The 21,412-nt window shown below is 45.3% G+C and overlaps 2 protein-coding genes across 6 annotated transcripts in view; one reads left to right on the forward strand and one right to left on the reverse strand.

The window, feature by feature from the left end:
- Positions 1 to 21,412, forward strand: part of OGG1 (8-oxoguanine DNA glycosylase) — a 44,871-nt gene that overhangs the window by 18,950 nt on the left and 4,509 nt on the right. The window contains exons 8-9 of one of the 2 annotated variants that reach the window (XR_002153362.3): positions 6,160 to 6,253; positions 14,789 to 15,671. The gene's annotated coding sequence lies outside the window, so the exon portion shown is untranslated. Of the gene's footprint in view, positions 1 to 6,159; positions 6,254 to 14,788; positions 15,672 to 21,412 lie in introns of those variants that run through there. The other variant, XR_002153361.3, reaches the window with a different exon arrangement.
- On the reverse strand, positions 9,194 to 21,291 carry TADA3 (transcriptional adaptor 3). Of its 4 annotated transcripts, XM_045051941.1 has the most exons (10): positions 20,755 to 21,290; positions 20,585 to 20,670; positions 19,572 to 19,804; positions 17,991 to 18,241; positions 17,766 to 17,871; positions 16,105 to 16,246; positions 15,908 to 16,011; positions 14,578 to 14,687; positions 12,049 to 12,234; positions 9,194 to 9,701 (listed from the first exon to the last, which is right to left on the reverse strand). In XM_045051941.1, exons 3-10 carry the CDS (start codon positions 19,776 to 19,778, stop codon positions 9,509 to 9,511), a joined length of 1,299 nt encoding a protein of 432 aa, XP_044907876.1. In that variant the 5' UTR covers positions 19,779 to 19,804; positions 20,585 to 20,670; positions 20,755 to 21,290; the 3' UTR covers positions 9,194 to 9,508. The 4 variants fall into 4 exon arrangements, with proteins under 4 accessions (XP_044907876.1, XP_006929030.1, XP_003982506.1 ...); XM_006928968.5 differs by lacking the exon at positions 20,585 to 20,670 and having other exon boundaries at positions 20,929 to 21,290; XM_003982457.6 differs by lacking the exon at positions 20,585 to 20,670 and having other exon boundaries at positions 20,755 to 21,289.

The following is a 21,412-nucleotide window of genomic DNA, read 5'->3' on the forward strand; positions in this document are numbered from 1 at the left end:
CAGAGCATGAACGGGGGAGGGTCAGAGAGAGAGGGAGACACAGAATCTGAAACGGGCTCCAGGCTCTGAGCTGTCAGCATAGAGCCCGACGTGGGGCTCAAACTCATAGACCATGTGATCATGACCTGAGCCAAAGTCTGACGCTTAACTGGCTGAGCCACCCAGGCGCCCCAGCATTTGCTTTCTTGTATCTCTCCTTGTCTCAATTTCTCTGCACGTTGGCTTCCCTTCCTCTGCAGAGTGAGCTCTGCCTGGCAGGAAATGTGGTGTGAGGTAGTCTCAGCTTTCCAATGCAACCCAGCAGGAAAGCTCGACCCAGTTTTCATATATCAGTCTCAGGGAAGGACTCTGATGAATTCTGCTAGAGTAACATGCCTACCCCTTGGCCCCAGACAAATTATTGCCAGGGAAATGAAGTACTGTATTGGGTAAATGTACTGTCATGGGCAGCCACACCAGAGTCAAGGGGTGAAGAGGCGTGTCTTGCCAAAAGGAAATAAAGATGCTGGGCAGGCATGAATAACACATCTATCCCAGCCCTGCTCCCATCAATCAGAAATAACTAGTATTAGTATTTTTTGGTACCTATTCCTCCAGACTTTTTGGGATGCATGTATTTACATACACATTTCCTCCTACAGTCCCAACCCCCAATGAGCATATCTCATGGTACTAAAACAAAAAGTCAAGGACAGTCAAATAGATGAAGGAAAAAAGGAAAAAATCCTCTTCTCTCCTTTGTTATTAAAAAAAGATGACCAAACAGCTCAGACACGTCCATCAGTTCTCGCATACAGAAAATAAGCCATTGGAGGGGTGAAAGGTTTTCTAAGATTAGAGAGAATGGAAGAATTCCTATGGAAAAGATGGACAAGGTTATGTGCAAAACAGAAAAACGTTTTTTTTTTTTATAGAGTGTTTTCTTTTTTTTAATGTTTATTTACTTATTTTGAGAGAGAGAGTGAACACAAGCATGTGAGCGGGGAAAGGGAAGAGAGAGAATCCCAAGCAGTCTCCGTGCATCAGCACAGAACCAAATGCGGGGCTCTGTCCACGAACTGTGAGATCATAATCTGAGCCGAAATCAAGAGCCAGAGGCTTAACCAACCGAGTTACACAGGCGCCCCCCCAAAAAAACATTCTTTAACTTCTATTGCTGGAAACAAACAAACAAAACCTTACCCTACTCCAAAATCATACCCAGCATTAAAAGGCAAACTTCAGACTGAGGAAATGTTTTATAGACAATGGGTTAATATTTTCTATTATGTGAGGAACACTGAACATTGATAACAAACAGACCCAATAACTGGTCAGTGGAGACAGATAAAACACAATAAACATGGGACATTTTCTACCTCACAAGTAATCAAAGCAGTGCAAACTAAAAGGCCATTAATAGCCTTTCAATTCTGAAATTTAAAAAACTAGTGACACTGAAATTGTCAGTGTGAGCAATGGATACTTCTGTATTTCTGGTGGGAAAATGACTTGCTAAAATCTTTCGGAAAGCCGTTTGGCAATATGCATCAAAGGCTTCAGTAACGTCCAGGCCTTTTGACCCAGGCATTTCTCTTCTGGGAATTAATTTCAGGGAAATAGTCCTAAATTAGGACAAAGCTATATGCTCCAAGATACTTGAAGAAATATTTTCCAACAGCAAAATTTAGAAGAAATCACCAAGAATGGAACAGTTAAAAAACATAAGGTATGCCTATGGGATGTAATATTTCACAGTTCTTAAATCGATGGTAATGCAACCTACTTAATAAAAGGACAGAGGCACCTGGCTGGCTTGGTCAGCAGAGAATGCACCTCTTGATCTTATGGTTGTGAGTTCAACCCCTACGTTGGGCATGGAGCCTACTTAAAAAAATAAAATAAAAGGATGAAAATGCTTGTAATGTTAAACAGGTATGCAGTTTGGGAACTTCAGTGTAAAATGCAAAATGTATGTTATTCATAGCAGAGTGGAGAGGAACACCATAAATGTTAACAATGGTCAAAAAATCATCTGATTTTGTTTTGTTTCTTTTACTTCTCTCTACATGTCTATATTCTCCAAACTTTGTTGAGTAATATTAACTTTATTTTTTTTTAAGTTTATTTATTTTGAGGGGGGGAGGGGCAGAGAGAGAGAGAGAGAGAGAGAGAGAGAGAGAGAATCTCAAGCAGGCTCCATGCTGCCAGTATGGGGGCTCAAACTCATAAACTGAGATAATGACCCGAAATCAAAAGTCAGAACTCAACTGACTGAGACACCCAGGTGCCCTGAGTAATATTAACTTTATAATTAAAAAGTCACTTTTTAAAAAAAGTATGCCAGGAGACGGTTGGTATGTACCAACTTAGTGGTCAAATTTTAAAATTTTATTTAAAAAATAACAAACAGGTGCCTAGGTGGCTCTGTCAGTTAAGTGTCTGACTCTTGATTTTGGCTCAGGTCATGATCTCATGGTTTGTGGGATCGAGTCCCATGTAGGGGTCTGCACTGTCAGTGCAGAGCCTGTTTGGGATTCTCTTTCTCCTTCTCTCTCTGTCCCTCCCCCACGTGCACGCCCTCTCTTTCAAAAATAAATAAATAAAAATTTTAAGAAAAGATAAAAAATAACAAAGAAATAGAGAAGATTTAAATGTCACATCCATCAACATTTTTCTCTCCTACTATTGAAACAGTGATGGCACATTAATAAAAGTTTGGGGTCAGACAGACCAGGGTTCAAACTCTGTAACCCTTACCAGCTGTGGAATCTTGGACAAATCATTTCATGGCTCTGAGCCTCAGTTTCTTCATCTATAACATGGCATAACCATACTGATAAGCATACCTACTTTGTAGGGTTATTTTGAGAATGAGACAGAAAGTGACTTTCAGCCACTAGGCTAGTTCCCTCATTGTCACTTGGATCCCCAGTATGTACCTGGTGCATAATAGGTGTAAGAAATGAGACAGAAAGAGAGTTTTTTTTTTTTCTCCTTTTATAGCTATCAACTGCCCTGGGACAGCTGCTTTTAATATTATTTTTCCTTCCATCCTTGAAGCCCCACATGTTCCATTCAGGCTCCAAATTTGGGATTTCCTTTCTGCCCTCATGGTACCCATCCCTATTTTCTCATGCAGTCAGGAGCAGCCCCTCTCAGCAGGCTCAGAGGTCCCTCTAATGTTTACCAGATCTGACTGCTTTGTCTTGGTTAACACAGGCATATTCTGGGGCAATGATTCTTGTGCTTTTCTTTGATAATCAACCTATAATTTTTTAAGTTTACTTATTTATCTTGAGAGAGAGTTGGGCGGAGGGACAGAGAGAGAGAGGGAGAGAGAACGAGAATCCCAAACAGTCTCTGCACCACCAGTGCAGATCCTGATTTGGGGTTCAAACTCACAAACCGAAAGATCATGACCTAAGCCAAAGTTGGATGCTTAACCAACTGAGCTACCCAGGCACCCCTCAATGTATAATTTTGTGTGCGGTGGTGTTGGCAGGTCCAGAGAGGGACACTTAGAATAGGGCCCTAGAGTCTACAAAACTGGCTTACAAAACTGGTTCCCCACCAGCTATCTGATCTGGCTCTTCCCCTTTCTGTTTCCTAGTTTTCTTATCTGTAAAACAGGGTAATGGTCTTACCTGCTCTGATGTAGAATCATTGAGAAGAGCAAATACGAGAAGTCACATATCTTGCAGAAGTATCCTCCCAGAGCTGTCTTGTAACAATATGGCCTGAGCTTTCATCAAAGGTTGTGATAAGAAATCACCATGTGAAACTCAATCTCCATTGTTGTCAAATTTATAGAGAATATTATCAGTATATGACTCCAGTGGAGAAGTTTCCTCAGCATGAGAAATTATTGGATTTTTCTGTCAGGAAAATTGGAAGATGCCCTTTCCTCTGATATCAAAGGAAGAGACTGATTCATCTTATCGCCGTTTTTGTCTTGGCTGCCAGGAAGCTTAGAGCTAAATCTGATGCTTAATGACAGCAGTTCCATTGAAACTGATGGGCTTAATTTTATATTTGTATTTCATGAAACTCATTGTACACATCCTCAATCATAAGTTTTCTCAAATTCTTTTGAGAAGAAGGAAGGAAGGAAGGAAGGAAGGAAGGAAGGAAGGAAGGAAAAAAAGAAAGCAAGGAGGGGTGCCTGGGTGGCTCAGCAGGTTAAGCGTCGACTCTTGGTTTCTGCTCAGGTCATGATCTCATGGTTCATGTGTTCGAGACCTATGTCAGGCTCTTCACTGACAGTGAGGGGCCTGCTTGGGGTTCTCTCTCTCCATCTCTCTGCCCCTCCCCCATTCATGCACATGCCCGCTCTGTCTCTGTCTCTCTCAAAATACACAAACTTTAAAAAGAAAGGGAGAAAAAAAGGGAAGGAGTCAGGTATAGTTTTTTTTTTTTTTTCAGAGAGAGAGAGAGAGAGTGTGTGTGTGTGTGTGTGTGTGTGTGTGCGCGCGCGCCACTCGTGCAAGGAGGGGGAAGGGCAGAGGGAGAGGAAACAAAAGAATCTTAAGCAGGCTCCACACCCAGCGAGGAACTCAACCCAGGGCTAGACACAGGACTTGATCTCATGACCCTGAGAGCTGAAATCAAGAGATAGATGTTTAACCGACTGATCCACCCAGGTGCCCCAAGGTATACTTTGAAAAGCATACTTGGCCCACTGTAGCAGCTAAAATATAAGTTTGATTTCTCTAATAGACACGGAGAATAGTTGTGACTTAAATAAAATGGAAGTGTATAGCAATCTGGCCATAAGTAGTCATACCAGGCTGGTATGACTCAAGGTAGGAGGGATCCTGGCTTCTTATCTTGCTGCTCCAGAGTTCCCATGGTGTTGTCTTTGACCACATGTTTCTTTTTTTAAAAAAAAATTTTTTTAAATGTTTTTATTTATTTTTGAGACAGAGAGAGAGCATGAGCAGGGGAGGGGCAGAGAGAGACGGAGACAGAATCTGAAACAGGCTCCGGGCTGTCAGCACAGAGCCTGATGCGGGGCTCGAACTCACGAATCGCGTGATCATGACCTGAGCCAAAGTCAGACGCTTAACCGACTGAGCCACCCAGGTGCCCCTGACCACATGTTTCAAGATGGCTTGCCACCAAGTCTCATCCCAGCCAGGGACAAATGGGAACATGGGGGGCACATGCCTTGGGACTTATGACCTCATAGTTACACACGTCTCTTCCATTCACATCCTATTGGCCAAAATTTAAATCACATGATCATATCTAACTTCAAGAGAAGCTGAGATATTTAGTCTTTGAGGTGCTATGTCCCACTAAAAATCAGGAATCCTATTAACTATAGAATAGATTTTGAAGGATATCTACCAGCTTCTGTGGCATCCACCATCTCGGATGTACTTTTTGCACATGATTACACTCCAGCCTGCCCTAATTGCACTCTCACCCCCTCTAATCAGTCAGGCTTCCATGCTGCTCTCAAAGTGCTTTCCAATTTGGAGTGCTATTATGGCACTCCCCTGCTCACACACCAACCCTGAATCCCTAGTACCTAGAAAAGTCATTCTCAAACTTTAACATGCATCAGGAATCACCTGGAGAGTATGTTAAAACAGAGATGTCTGAAGCTCCCGGCAGAGCTTCTGATTCAGTGCGTCTAGGACCTGAGAATTTTCATCTTTAGTAAGTTCCCAGGTGATGCTGATGCTGCTGGCTCAAGGACCACACTTGTTTTTTTAAAGATTTCATTTATAAGTAATCTGTACTCCCAAGGTGGGGCTCGAACTCACAACCCCTAGAGCAAGAGTCGCATGCTTTACCGACTGACCCAGCTAGGTGCCCCCAGGACCACACTTTGAGAACCACTGAACTTGAGACTAAATCCCATGCCCCTTAACCTACTATTCACAGCCAGCCTGTTCTCAGCCTACTTTCCAGCTTCATTTCTTATCCTTCCCTTCCCCCTCCACACACCCAAGGCTCCAGTCACAGTGCAGTTCTCACCTCTCTCTAAGCGGGCCAGCTGTTCACACCTTTGTGCCTTGCTGTTCCTTTTGTCTGCAATGTCTTCTGCCTGGCAACTTCCTTTCCACATCCTCTCTGAATCCTTTCCTGACCCTCTAAACTGTTGTTAAGTCATTCTGTGCCCTAGGTCCCTGCAGACTTTGTACATTCTTCTATTATTGTTCTTCACAGAGCTCTCAGCCATGGCAACAAGGTCACTGAGTGAGGAAACAGGAGTATGAATGAGGAAAGGGAGGCAAGTAGATGGAGTGAATGAACAAAGGAGGTGAGTGAAAAGAAGAAATGATGAGTTAATACATGAACAGGTGAGTTATGGTCCATTTGTGTTTGGTTGTCTCCATTAAGTCCTGAGCTCTGGAGCAGAAAGGGAAATTACTCCCTGACCACATTAGTACAAAGTTACAGCCGTCACTTACTTCTTAGCAAGATTTAACTGGGACCCAGTATCCATCAAGCCAATCCCCCAGAGTGTTCAGGAGCTGGCAGGGGCTGGGGACTCACACTGGGTCATTTCCTGACATCAGGGCTTAACCTCCATTCAATCCTCCCTATTCTCATGCACGCTGGTGTTTCCAAAAGTCAGTTATAAGACATTTGGGACTGTGGAGAAACAATGATGGTGGATGCCTTTCAGGGCCAAGATGCAAAAGGCTTTTTCACCAGACAAGTGATAAGGTGTCAGGGTTGTTTCAAATTAAAATAGTAGGTTTGAGGTGCTAGAACTACTCTCTCCCCCGCCATGGGGAACCCAGCTTCCTCCAACCCCCATAAAGGAAGTCTCCTTTGGCTCCAGCAGACACGGATGTGGCCATTAGAAGGGACTCCCTGGCCCAATGTGGTTGTCAACTCAGCGATGGTGCTGAGCATTTCCTGCACCACAGCTGTATAGTTTCAGAAGGCATTGCACCTCTTTGAGCTTCATTGTCCTCCTCTGCAGGGTGGAAATAGTTCTATTCACCTTGTAGGTGTGTGGTGAGCATCAAAACATGCCAGTAGAGGGCCCAGTGCAGTACTAGGCAGATAGTAGGTGTGCGACAGAGAATAGTGTTCTCGCAACTGATCCTTCAAAGTCTTTTCCCTAATGAACCAGGCCCAGTCAGAATTCTGGGGTTCTTCCTCCTATTTATAATACCTGCCTTCTCTCACAATTTTACCCAATTTGGGGATCTGACTGTCATCTTACCTCCTCCATAAAATGGTCTCTGCTCCTGGAACTCTTTACCAGTGATGCTTCTCTGGGGAGGTCTGGCTTAATGAACATGGAAGTGAATGGTTAAGCAGGGGATCTGCAAGTTGCACAGGTTCTGCAGTGCCCAAACCTAGGAGTGTCATTCATATCGGCCATAAGGGAGTGGGGCCCCAGTGAGTTCTATAATGAAGAGTCTGTGTCTGCAAGTCAAATGGACTTGAGTTTGAATCTTGCCTCAATGATGATTATTAATTGCTGATCACCTAGGCTTGTTTTCCTCATCTGTGAACGGGATGTTATTAGTACCCACCATGTAGGGTAGCTGAGATTTGTAACTTAACAAGTTTAGAACAGTGCCTGGTACAGAGCTAACATTTACTGAGTACTTAATTTTATTGCTAATTCACTAATCAAATTCATTAATGAAATTAAGTGTTAGGTGTCTTTTCTGAGAAGGTTCTAAGCAATCTGCAAACAATGAGTCACTGAAAAACAGCAGCTAGGCTCTGCACCTAGCGGGAGGCAGGCCCTCATGCTGTCCTCTCTCAGAACTCCACTCCAGCCTTCCTTCTTGCCAAAGTCCACTTTCATTAGGCCCTTTTTTAGTTGACAAGTGACGAAACACCAAAGCGACCTAGCTTAAGCCTAAAGAAGCATTTGTGGACTGATGTAATTGGAAGGTCCAATGGGAGATCTAGGACTCCAGCTACATCATTAAAACTTCATCTCCTTCTCCATCTCCTGGCTCTGCTTTTCTGAGTCGGCTTTATTCTCAGGCAGGTTCTTCCCCATGGCAAGAAAGTGGGTCACCAGGTGGTCTAAGCTTACATTCTAAGGCTTTTGATCCAAAAGAAGAGAAATCCTCTTCTCTCAGCATCAGAACAAGCTTATGGAAGGCCTCTGATTGGCCCAGTTCAAGTCAGATGTCCGTTCTTTAGACCAATTATCATGGATAAAGAATAGGGTGCTGTGACTGGCCAAGTTGGGGTCATGTATCCATCCTAGTTTGACAGTTCCACAAGAGCCATATGGAATGGGGAAGCAGCAGGTCTAACAGTAGTGCTGAGCATACAAGAATGTTGCCTGTCCTTGCCATCCTTCTTTATGGCTCAGTTCACAGGTCACTTCCTCAGGGAACTGTCCCCTCCCTTGTCCTGTGTAGACCTCAACCTTCCCACAGTAAATTTACAAATTATTTTCTGACTCCCTGACTAATCTGGGACCAACTTGAGACAGGGATGAGAGCACATTTATTCATCTCTATCGCCTATACCTTGTTTCCTTCTCGGGCTGTGGAAGAGACATTATTGGTGGCCTATCCAGCATCCATTTCCCCATTCCTACTCAGATCTTTATTGAGTTCCCCCGTCTTTCCCCATTGCCTTGGGCTTGGTGGGGAAGCAGACTCCACTCTCACTAGTTAAAACCAATCAGAGTCATCCCTTGCCACAGTGACTGGTTCAGGAATAGGCATGTGACAGTTTGTTTGGGCCAGCGAGACATAAGGGTATTTGGGAAAGGCTTCTTGCTTTTGGGTGGGCCAGTGAAACCAGTTGGCTCCTTCCTGCCCTCTCTTGTGCTGGATGTTGACTGCTACTGGCTGCACAGCTGGAAGAAAATTCAGTTTAGGCAAAAGCTGACATCATAGAAGGCAGTACAGAGATAACCTGGACCCTTCATGGCCCTGTTGAGATGCTGGGTTGGCCAACCCTGGAGGCCATCCTGCCCCAGGACCACCAAGCCCCAAACCAATACATTTCCTTGTTATGAATCCACTTGGAGCTGAGGGTATTGTTACTTGCAGCCACAAGTACCCTGAGAGCTCTTCCTGAATGAATGACATGGGTGAGTGTCCAAAGGCTGAGAGCCACCAAGCATGCCCTCCCCTGCCACCCACACCAGTTCTTTTCTTTTCTTTTTTTTTCTTTCTTTCACACCAGTTCTTTTCTAACCTGTAGTTAACAGACATTCAAAGATTTGGGATACTTAAAAAAAAAAAAAAACCACAGCAGTCACTTTACTTTTAGGTTTGCACTTTACAAAACCACAAGGGAGAAGTCCTTGAGGGAAAGAGGGGAGGGAGTGGGGGATAGTAAAGAGGGGGAAGCACAGAGTGGGCCTCAGGCCAGCCCAACAGGGCCTCCCATGTCCTGGTTGTACAGAGCTAGACCAACGACTTCAGGGAAGGGCCACAGACCTCTACAGACTGTCATCATTTGACATTAACAGGCAGTCACAGGCCTAGGGTTCCGGCAGGCCAAGGAAAGAAGTGGGCTCCCTAGCCCTCCTTCCCCCAGGCCAGGGGAAGACAGTCTGAGGCAGGGGTGAAGGCTACCCATCCAGCAGCTTTAGGATGCTCTCACGTTCCTTCAGAGTCTTCCAAGCCTGGTCCTTCTCCTTCTTGGTGGGGGTCCGCTTCTTCTGCCGGGCAGCCATGATCTTCCGGAAGGCATCCATGACCTCATTGTCTGCCATGCGGACCCGCTGTCTCAGCTCCTGCCGGCTTACTTCCTCCTTTGCCAGCCTGTAGGGACCAGCCAACCAAGGTGTCATGGGAAGCCCACCTCCATAGTGGGGTCCCTCTCCCTCTTCCATACTGAACCCACCTACCACCCCAGGATGGCACTCCTGTGGGCTGTTTCATACCAAAAAGCAAAGTTACTGACCCACACTTCTACGATACTATGTGCTAGTTACTACCTTAAGCCCTTCAAATATGTCAGCACAGTTAATCCTCATAACAGCCTTGTGAGGTAGGTACTATTATTCTGATATTACCAGTGATGAAAGAGGTCAAGGAGAATAAAAAACACTCCTAAATCCTACAGCTAGTGAGTAGGAGATCTGAACTAAGGCAGGCTGGCTCCACGCAATCATCTTTAAAAGGTATTCTAGTGTTAGCAGAAGACCTGCTGACTTCAGTATCCAAATTCCAGAGCAACCTAAGGGTCTAGGCATCCTGAGTGGGTGAGATGCCAAACCAACCCCTGTAAATGAAATCTGACCTATCAATTCCACTGTTGGTGGAACTGGAAGGTGGCTTAGAGATGTGATCTAGTCCAATGTGTTAATTTTCCAGAAGGGGAAGCTGCTGCTCAGGGTAGGAGATACCTTGCTTAAGGCCCTGGAGCTGGTCAATAGCAGAGCTGAGGACTGGATTCTAGGCTTCTAACAACCCAAGCTAGTTCTTTCACTGTCCACTACCTTTTTTAGAAGTTTATTTGTTTATTTTTAATGTTTTATTTATTCTTGAGACAGAGAGAGATAGAGCATGACCAGGGGAGGGGCAGAGAGAGAGGGAGACACAGAATCCAAAGCACCATCTGAGCTGTCAGCACAGAGCCCGACGCGGGGCTTGAACCCACAAACTGTGAGATCATGACCTGAGCTGAAGTTGTACACTTAACCAGCTGAGCCACCCAGGTGCTCCAGAAGTTTGTTTGTTTGTTTATTTATTTATTTATTTATTTATTTATTTAGAGAGAGAGAGTGCGAGAGAGCGCATGCGCACTCGAGTGGGGGTGAGGCAGAGAAATAGGGAGAGAGAGAGAGGTCCCAAGCAGCCTCCACACTGAGCTGGACGTGGGGCTCAATCTTGTGACCGCAAGATCATGACCTGAACCAAAATCAAGAGTTGAATGCTTGACTGAGCCACCCAAGCACCCCAGTGTCCACTACTTCTATATCTGCACATCTTTGTTTCTCCCGCTCATTCAATCTTTCTCTCCTCTCCACCCCACTCAGTATCTCTTTCACCTGTTATTTTTCCTCTTCTTGTCCTTGCATGAAAGGGAACTAGAAACAGGTTTTGCATTCAGCCTTGGGCTCAAGTTGCAGCTTGGTTGTTGACTGGCTGTGTGACCTTCAGCAGAGTACTCACTTCATTGGCCCTTCACTTCCTCATCTAGTAAAGAGGTGAAATACCACCTACCCCCTGGACTGTAGTCCAGATTAAACAGGAGGATAAAGTCCCTGGCACACAGCAGGCACTCAGTAACCCTTATCCTTAAGCACTCCCTTAGCAGTTTGTCACCAAGCAGTTCCCTCTCCTTTTAATGGTGCACCTCTTTACCAATTACCTGCTTGTAGACCACAAGCTCTTTGCTGTCCCTCTTCCTAGCCCCCAGTACAATGTGTAAGAGACAGGCAGAGCTGGCCAAATGCGTGTGCCCTGCCCTGTTGTGGCTCTGTGAGGCAAAGACATACACCTGCCCGTGAGAAGCAAGGAGGCTCAGTTGGACTTCTCTACCTCCCCTCAAAAAGGGCAACAACTACCATAATCTCCCTCCAGAGATCACCTATACTTTTGTCATGACCAATGCAGGGCAAGATGGATGGGAGTCAAAATGAAATGAAAGACATTCTGACTAATTTCTTAAAGAACTGATCCTAAAACAAGGCAATTTCCAGTGAAGAGCCAATAATATTCATGGATGTCCAACAAAATGTTAACAGTTGATAAATCTAGGTACAGAGTATATTGGCGTTTACCATACAACTCCTTCAGATGTTCTGTGTTTATGAAATTTTTCATAAAAATGTTAGAGGAAAAGAAGATAAGCATGAAAAGATTAAAAAAATAAACCATGCAACAATGTGAATATAGGTAATACCACTGAACTGTACTTTTTAAAATGGTACAGAGTCAATTTTATGTGTTTCTTTCACCACAATTATAAGTAGGTAAATAAATAAATCACAGATGTCTAAGCCTTAGAGTCTGTGGTATCTGGCAATATTTTTTTTCAAGGCTCTCCTGGTGATTTAGAGGCCCTCCCAGGGAAGCCTATTGTAAAGTGCCCAGAAGGTGACCAGCAGCGACCAAAGCCTTCTCAGCCACTCCCAGGCCCATGCATCCCGTCCACACTAACCTCAGCAGGTCATGCTTTTTGGTGCGGTTGTGGGCACTGAGCGCCTTCAGCTCGGCCTGCCGTTTGCGCAGCTCTGCGAGGACCTCATCTTCCGAGTCCTCTGCGGGGCGGTCCTCAGACTCCAGCAGACCCTGGGCGATCAGCTCCTCCTTGATGCGGCTCTCCAGGGACTTGGTATGTGGTACACTACAGGAAGGTAGCGCTTAGCTCAAGGGCCAGCTTAGAGGGGGGACCCGAAAGGTTCCCAAGGCTAGTGACACATTTCTTTCTCTTTGGGCACTCCCTATCTATCTAGGTATAAAAATATAGAGAAAATGTTACGAGCTGGAACCCTGAAACTCCTAGAAAACCTAGGAGTAAAGCTCCTTGACATGGGTCTTGGCAATGACTTTTTGGCTGTGACACCTAAAGCACAGGCAATAAAATAAAAAACAAGTGGGACTACATCAAACTACAAATTGCTTCTGCACAGCAAAAGAAATCATCAACAAAGTGAAGAGACAACTTACGGAACAGGAAAAGATATTGTAAACCATGTATCTGATTAGTTAATATCAAAAATAAAGAACTCATATAACTCAAAAGCAATAAACCTGCCCAATTAACAAATGGGCAAAGATCCTGAACAGACATTTCTCCAAAGAAGATACACAAAACACCAGTAGATACGTGAAAAGATGCTCAACATCCCTAGTTAAGGTTATCTTGCACCCCCATGTTCACTGGGGGTACATTATTTACAATAGTCAAGATATGGAAGCAACCTAAATGTCCATCAATGGATGAATGAATAAAGAAGTTGTGGAATGTATATATACACACACACACACAATGCACACATTCAATATACTGTTATTCAGCCTTATAAAAACAAGGAAATCCTACCATTTGTGACAACATGGATAGACTCTGAATGCATTATGCTAACTGAAATAAGTCAGAGAAAGACAAATACAGTATGATCCCACTTATATGTGAAATCTAAAAAAAAAAGTTCATAGAAAGAAATCAGACTTTTCATTACCAGAGGAGGAGGGTGGGGGGAAGGGAATTGGGGGAAGGTGGTCAAAAGGTACAAACTTCTAGTTATGAATAAACACTGGGATATAATATGACTGTAGCTGACACTGTTGTATGTTATATACAAAGTTGTTAAGAGTGTAAATCCTGGAGCGCCTCGGTGGCTCAGTCAGTTAGGCATCCAACTCTTGGTTTTGGCTCAGGTCATGATCTCACGGTTTGTGAGCTTGAGCCCCACATCAGGCTCTGCACTGACAGTGTGGAGCCTGCTTGAGATTCTCTCTCTCTCCCTCCCTCTGCCCCTCCCCTGCTCCCAATGTCTCTCTCAAAATAAATTAAAAAAAAAAAAAAAAAAAAAAAAAGAGTGTAAATCCTAAGAGTTCTCATCACAGAATTTTTCTTTTCTTTTTATTGTGTCTATGAGAAGGTGGATGTCAGCTGAACATGTTGTGGTGATCATTTCACAACACACGTAATTTACACATGTAAAATCAGACCATGTACGTGTTTTGTACATTGTACATGTATACCTTAAATTTATACAAGGACGTATGTCAATTTTTTCTCAATATTTTGGAAAAAATACAGAGAGACACACATGGTCTTATTTCAAACATAGGCCAACACATGTGAATTGTAAACAAATCTAGAAAAACCTATAATGCTAACAACTCAGAGAGAACCACTATTATTTACGTCACTACTATACACATTACTGTTATTTTGCTATTATTAACATTCCACATATAAAACTGTGTTTTATTAGGGGTGCCTGGGTGGCTCAGTCAGTTAAGTGTCTGACTCTTGGTTTCACTTAAGTCACGAATTTGTGGCTAGTAAACTTGAGCCTTGCATCGGCTCCATGCTGTCACTGTGGAGCCTGCTTCAGATTCTCTCTCTCTCTCTCTCTCTCTCTCTCTCTCTCTCTTTCTCTCTGGTCCTCCCCTGCTTGTACTCTTTCTCTCAAGATAAATGAACTTAAAAAATTTTTAAATATGTTTATATTTTGTTATATAATATTTATTTACTATCTATATCCCAGATTTTGTCTCATGTCATTTCCTATCTTTTATATTATTCTAGTTTTCTACATACACACATTTAAATATATGATGAGTAAAAATAGGATCAAACTGTATTGTGCTACAACTTTTTCTTCACTTAGCACTTTAGTGTTTACCTTTTTTCATGTCAATTAACTGTGTTTCTCAAAAACGATTAGTAGTTATAAGTAATTTCATCATATGGAGTTACATCAATTTAGCCAAACAATCCCTTTCAGTTGGACATTTAGGTTGTTTGTGGTATGAACAGGGCTATGATGAACAACCTGTACTTAAGTCTGTGCATGCAGAAATGCTGGGCCAGCATGCACATGTGAAACTTTCATTGGGCTTCATCTAAATGCCCTCAACCTCTCTCTTAATGAAGACCTTCCCATGTTAGGATAAAAGAAGTCAACAGAAGCAGGGACCAGATAGTAGGAACGTGGACAGGGTTGTCACTCACCTGAAGGGCTTGTTCTGATTGCGGGGAGAGGTGCTTGCCCCGTCAGCCCCTGATTCTTTCCCAGACATGTCAGGAATAGGAGAGTCCTCCATAGGGGAAATAATATTTTCCTAGAAGAACACAGAAGTGGGACAGAAAAAAAAAAAAGAAATGGGAGGGAGAGAGTAAGAGCTGTAATATTTCCATTTTCTTGCTCCTCCCTGACCTACAGTCAGAGTCTTCAGTCTTCACAGACCAGAAATATTCTTTCATTGCTCCCATCGCTCTGGAAGCCTTCCCAAACTGATTCCAGGAAGCTCTGATCATTTTAGAAATGCCTCTTTTGTACTGATACCAAAAGAAGACAACACAGAAGAGCAATGAGAAAACACTCAACCACAGTAAAGAGAAGAGCCAAGGTTTGTTAAGCGTTTGGAATGTATGTTAAGCACGTTGTGACAGAGGCTGCTGGCTGTCCAGCTACACTACATTTCCCAGACTTCCTTGTGGTCAGATGTGGCCATGTGACAAACTCTCTCCAGTGGAAAGCGATCAGAAGAGATAAGAGCCACAGCCAGTCATGGCCATAAACCCCATAAACTTTCCTTCACACATTCTTCCTTGCTCTTTTTCTGTGGGCTTGGAGTAGTAATCATACCCAGAATGACCTTGTGCAGAGCAGGTTTAGGGTGGCAAAACCATCACAGATGGGGTCCTTGTCTGATGGGGTGGGGCTGAGATCTCTCCCCTCCCCCACCTCAGCCAACCTGGAACACGTGGCCCAGACTGTTACACGAGAGAGAAAAACACTACTGTGTTTGAGCCAGGGAGAAAACTAAGGCTCAGTGAGGTGAAAGGATGTGTCTAAGGCCAGATAGTGGGCATAAAGAAAGGGACTCTTTCTTGGGGTTTGAATCCTGCTTCTGTTTATTAGCTGCATGACTCCAAGCAAACAGTTCCTTTTTCTGAGCCTCTATCTTCTAGTATGTAACATGGAGCAAACCACTGTCCTTGCCTCAACAAAAGGATGCGTGGAAAGCCCCTTGCACAGGGGTCAGCCCTTAGCCAACATTCAGCAAAAGTAACTGTGGTATAGTGGCTACTTCTGGGAGAGGTTACAGACGGGGGGGGGGGGGGGGGGGGGTGGACACAAGAGAGGCTTGTGTAGGATATTGGATTGGCAAGCTTTGTTTCTGTTAGGCTATACATACATGTGTGCTCATATATGAAAATTTACCAATTTATACATGTAATATCTCTGCACCTTTATAAATATGTGATATACTTCAAAAGAAAATAAAACATTAAAACAGAAAGCATGCATAATTCTGTCTTGAGTTAGGATGCTCACCTCCACCAGGGCCTGTAGGAGGCGCTGTGTCAGAGCACCAAATGGGCACCCATCTTCGGGCTGTTCATGCTGGGCCTCAGATTTCTTCAGCAGGGCATCCACATCTGAAGTAGACAGAGAAGTGGTACACAGGTGGGCTGAGTTCTTCTGGGAACTCAAGTCCTGGCCTGGTGTAGGCAGGAAGGCGAGGGACCTACCTTTAGTGTCCAGTTCGGTCAGTGGCCCCATAAGGCCTTTCTTCTTGTCTGCCACGGCTGCTGCCCGGGCCCCATCCTTCTGTTCCTCCAGCAGGTCCTCCTGTGCCCAGCGTTGGGAGTAGTGCTTCCCCAAGGGTGGGATCTGGTGGGGAGATGCCACCCGGCCCAAAAAGGGTAAACACTGGCAAGCCATGCCTGGGGTTGGTAGGGGCTCTCTGCGCATTTTGGGCACTGCCAAAAAGCTCATGATTCGCTCCTTCACTTATCTGTCTCCAAGTACCTACCCCAGGGCCGAAGCCTATGCTTTGCATAGATGGGAAGAAACAAAGGAGATAAAAATCTATATGCTCACAGTCTGGTAAGGGAGACAGGTACATAATGAACTAAGACACACACAGGGGCCAGTATGGAAAATTTCCAAGATACAGGTGCAGAATGGTATGTGTACATGGACCATCTCAAGTCACAGCTATTGTCTCTAGAAAGAATTAGGAAGCTTAGGGTCAGGAGAGGAAATTGTCTTTTGTATTACTTGAATTTACTACTGCCTATATGGACTACCTTTTCAAATAAATTCTTTTTTCAAGTAAGTTTTTTAAAAATTCAAAGAACTGACGTGCTAGAGGTAGGTCAAGGTGCTGTGGCACATAAAAGAGAAATTTTCTGCAAGCAATCTGCAAAGGCATTTTGGCGGAGATAAGAGATCAGTGCTTTGAAGGATGAGCTAGTTTGCCAAGGGAAAAGGAGGAGCATGTACAGAGGCCCAGAGACCAGCAAGGATCCTGTGTGGGCCTAGAGTGAGGGTAAGGTGCTTGTCGGGGCTGGTAAATGCAGCAGTGAGGAGGGGGAATGACTGAGGAAACTGGAGACGGGTGGTGGGTCTGTGTCACCAAGGACCAAACTACTTGGAATCAATCTTGTGCCAAAGAGGAGCCAGAGGAGGCCTGGGAACAGGGCTGTGTCACATCTGATCATGACAGCTGGACTATGGGAGAGTTCTCCCAAACACTTCTCTTATTTTCTACATTTTCTTTGATGGAAACTGTTTTATTTACATCATAAGAAACCTAACTTTTACATACTACAGAAAGAAAAAAAAAGTCCCTTTGGAGACAGGGAACTGTCTTGACACCACTTGGGACAAAAACTGATGAAGTCTTGAATCAAAGCAGAGGGGCACCTGGGTGGCTCAGCTGGTGAAGCGTTTGACTTTAACTCAGGTCATGATCTCACCATTCCTGAGTTCAAGCTCCGACTGAGGCTCTGTGCTGACAGCTCTGAGCCTGGAGTCTGCTTCAGATTCTGTGTCTCCCTCTCTCTCTGCCCCTTCCCCACTCGCATTCTGTCTCTCTCTCCCAAAAATAAACAAACGTTAAAAAAAAAAAAGCAGAGGGGATGGAGATGTTGGTACAAAGAACAGCCTCACTGAAGGAGATCCATTAGGATGTATGTGGTGATCATTTGGAGGATATAGAGAGGAAATAATGCAAGAAGAAAGCTGACAATTAGAGCCAGGGTGCCTGGGTGGGTTAATGCGTTAGATAGGAGGGTGGGCAGGGTGGGGGAAGGAAGAAGATACATGACTTTGAGATCTCTGATTTTGAGGCACTTCTCGAGTCCTCTAGTTTGTCACCATGTCTACTAAGGTCCAATCTTTCTACCTTGTAATGTTCAGCTTCATCTTCTGGTGGTTTCAGTAGTTCTTCTAGTGTGCGTACCTCCTCACTGGTAATATCAGCACAGTAGGGCTCCACCGAAGCCCAGAACCTGCAGGGAGAAGCAGATCCTGAATGGGAACCTCCTGTCCCACCAGCCTCAGTCCCAGACCCCTCCACAGCCTTTACTATTTGAATCCAAAGGCCCCTCTATGTTCTCTGGCCCGGAACCTGTTGGGCGCATCATTCTTGGGGATCCGTGGCACGTCAATTGGGTCATCAGTGAATTCATATTCCTGGATCTTGGGCTGAAGGTTTTTGGATTTGGGCCGTCCGGGGCCAGGGCCAGGCCCATGTCCCGCTTTTCCTTCCAGTTTCTGCTTCTTCGGCTTCCCATGTTTGGGGGGAGCTCCAAGCTCGTGGTCTCGACCCAGCTTCAGGAATCGGCGATCACCTTTCTTATCTTGCCAGTCAGTGAGGATCTGAAATTTACAGAGGACTGTCACTGAGAGGGAGAAAGGAAATGAGAGGACAATTCCTTCTCCTAGTGAAGAATTAGGATCTAGAACTTGAGAAGACTCCAAGGTCTTTTTATTTACCCATCTCCTGTTTAGTAAACTCCTAAGCATCCTTCAAAACTCAGCTCCTTTTCTGTGCCTGCCTCACAGAACTTTATTCATATACTTGTCATCATTCCATTCATTTGTCTGTATTGACTCACCTCTGTATCACCCAAACCACTTACAGTATTTAGGTCAAACAAATGATCATGCCCTAGTGCATGTTAGCACTGGAATATGCTGGTGGTAACTTTCAGGGGAATGCAAACAAGCCTCCCAGCAAACCTTCACTTCAAATGTCACCACAACTGGGAAGCCTTCTCGACATCAGTTACCCAGCCCTTTAGAAGCTATAATACAACTGATTATGCCACAGCCCTGATCAAAAAGCTTCAGTGCACTTCCAGGGATCACAAGTTAACTATTCATCCTTTGAGCTCCAATTAAAAAGGCCTCTTTGTGTCTCTGACACTTTGTACCTCCACTGCAGGCCCAATTGTGTTGTTTGGTCAACCTGGAATGAACAGGATACCTTGTCTTTTCAACTAGACTATAAGCTACTGGAGACCAGAAAACTTATCTTAACTATCTCTGTTCCCCAGGATCTGGCATAGTATCTGGCCCACGGGGCTGAGGGGATATTTATGTTGTCAACAGAAATCATCAGAGTAGTACCAAATAACATTTGAAATACTCAGTGTCAGACATCAACCAATGTTTTGCCAAAGTATCTCTTTTAATCTTCACAAAAGCTCTCAGGCACCTCCTATGATTCATCCCTGTTTGCAGATTTGGAACTGATGCTCAGAGATAGGAGGAAACTGTCCCAAAATCATACAGCTAGGAAACAGCAACACTAGCAAGTGCTTAGGCCAGGATTCAAATACAGGTCTCCTCAGTCCCGTTCCTTTAGTACTTCTAACCATAACCAACATCACCTGTATTTGTCTGACCTCCCTTTCCCTTTAGTTGGCAAACTCCCTGAAGACCAGAAGTGTCCTAATAATTACTTCTAATGACTAGCACCAAAAACATAATGGGGGTTCAGAGGTCAGTAAATTAGAAATCTTGAAATTTATGAGGATTGTGCACATTCTTGTGTATTCTACATGTCACCCGAGCCCAGTTTAGGCCTCTCCTCACCCCTCTAAGCTCCTGTATCTCAAGGCCTCAGCTGGTGGGGCTAACTCAATGACCCATCCCATAACTTGTCACAGTCCACCCTGGTGATATCCTCTCTGTAGGGTATCACCTGGGTTTCAGCCTCGAGAACCCGTAGGCGCCGGCTGGCAGAGGAAAGTAGGGTCTCAAGCTCCAGCTGCAGAGTGTCCAGCTCCTCAATGCCGATGCCATCATCCTCAGAGCGGGCCAGCACTGCCGTGTAGCGTGGACAAACCTTCAGGTGGTCCACAGACTTGAAGTCATGGAACTGCAAGGGGCAGTCCTTCAGTTCACTCATGGCCCAGGATACGGGACCCTGTGGAACTGGAGAGAAGAGAGCCATGGATAGGAGATAAAATGGGACAAGAAAAGTCTAAGAGCTCCCTCCATCTAGGGACAGTTTCAAGGGGAAAACCAGGCTTCAGTACCCTATTGACAAGGTCAATGGCACAGCTCCTACTCAGAGAGCCCTTACTGTGCATTAAGCTAAGGGCAGACGTTTTACTGGTTTCTCATCAATTCCTCACCCAACCCCATAAGCAGGGACAATGGTGACCTACACTTTACAGATAAGGAAACTCAGACTCCAAGGATTTTACCTGCCCAAGTTTACCAAGATGCAATCTGAATCCAGGTAGTTTTGAGTCTGTGTCACTAATTACCATGATATACTATGCCCTGTCTTTCTGATGCTCTTCTGTTCTCCACTTGGGTTCTGCTAAGCCCCTGAACTCCAAACATCCATTCTTACAATGTTAATGTTCTCTGTGCCTCCCAGCCTCTCCTTGTCTCACCCCTTCCATCTTTGTCCCTTCTCTTTGCCCCTGACAGTGGTTAAGAATGTGGGATGGTAAGGGGTGCCTGGGTAGCTCAGTTGGTTAAGCATCTGACTTTGATTCTGGTCATGATCTCCCGGTCAGGGTTCAAGACCCAGGTTGGGCACTGTTCTGACAGCTTGGAACCTGGAACCTGCCTCGGATTCTGTGTCTCCCTCTCTCTCTCTCTGCCCCTCCCCCTCTTGTGCTCTGTGTGTCTCCCTCAAAAATAAACATTAAGAAGTTAAAAAAAAAAAAAAAAGAACGTGGGCTGATAAACAGGACATACCTGGGTTCAAGCCCAGCCTTTTACCATTTCCTATTTACATAGCTCTGATTATGTTTTTTAATCTTCCTGAGTCTCGATTTTCCCATCTACAAAATGGGGACAAAAGAAATCTGAGTCTGTTTCCCCATAGAAGTCTGAATTTGTAAAATGGGGATCACAATAGTACCTACCTCCCCGGGATGTTCTGAGGATTAAGAGAGGATGCTCGTCAAGAGCCCAGTTCAGTGCCTGACACAGAAGTGCGCCTGTTTAATGTCTGGCCCCTCCCGTGGGTCGCCCCAGTGACTCGCCTTCAGGGTCCCCGTCCTCCAGGGACCCCCTAACGCGGCCCCTGCCCCCTCTACCTCCTCACTGCAGCCTCCTGCAGCCTCCTACGGCCCCCAGGCCGCGGGAGGGGTTGGGGAGTTCCGGTTGGTGGGAGCAACCGCCCCGGAACTGGCTAGGGGCGGGCCCCCTGCAGAAGACGCGCGGGTGGGAGACGCGAGGGAGAGCCCAATATGGCTTGCGGGGAAGGGTTTGCAGGCCGCGAGCGAGCCCACTGCAGGTGGGATGGGGGCGGGGGTATGCCTCGGGCCTACTCTGGGGAACAGCCGGAGGCTGGGGGCGGGGCTCGGCAGCCGGGATCTTCGCCCGGCAGTTAGTTCCGCCGTGCCCCAGGGGCTGCAGGTAGGAGGGGCCCAGAGAAAAGATAGGGGCGCGGAACCGGAAGGAACGAAGAGCTCCTCTGCCTCGCCTTGTCCTAATATGGTGCCCAACCTGAGGCCGGGCTGCACCATTGCCTGACTATGGGGAAAGACAGCAAAGACGACAAGAAGGCCAAAGTCACAA

The sequence above is a fragment of the Felis catus genome, chromosome A2 (assembly GCF_018350175.1).
Source record: "Felis catus isolate Fca126 chromosome A2, F.catus_Fca126_mat1.0, whole genome shotgun sequence".
Taxonomy (NCBI): Eukaryota; Metazoa; Chordata; class Mammalia; order Carnivora; family Felidae; genus Felis; species Felis catus.

Coding starts and splice junctions, on each gene's coding strand:
- TADA3 (XM_006928968.5), bottom strand. CDS start 19,778: ATGAGTGAACTGAAGGACTGCCCCTTGCAGTTCCATGACTTCAAGTCT. Junction 16,247..17,765: donor ATGAAGCTGAACATTACAAG/GTAGAAAGATTG, acceptor TCTCCCCACCAG/ATCCCACCCTTGGGGAAGCA. Junction 12,235..14,577: donor AATCAGAACAAGCCCTTCAG/GTGAGTGACAAC, acceptor ACCTTCCTGTAG/TGTACCACATACCAAGTCCC.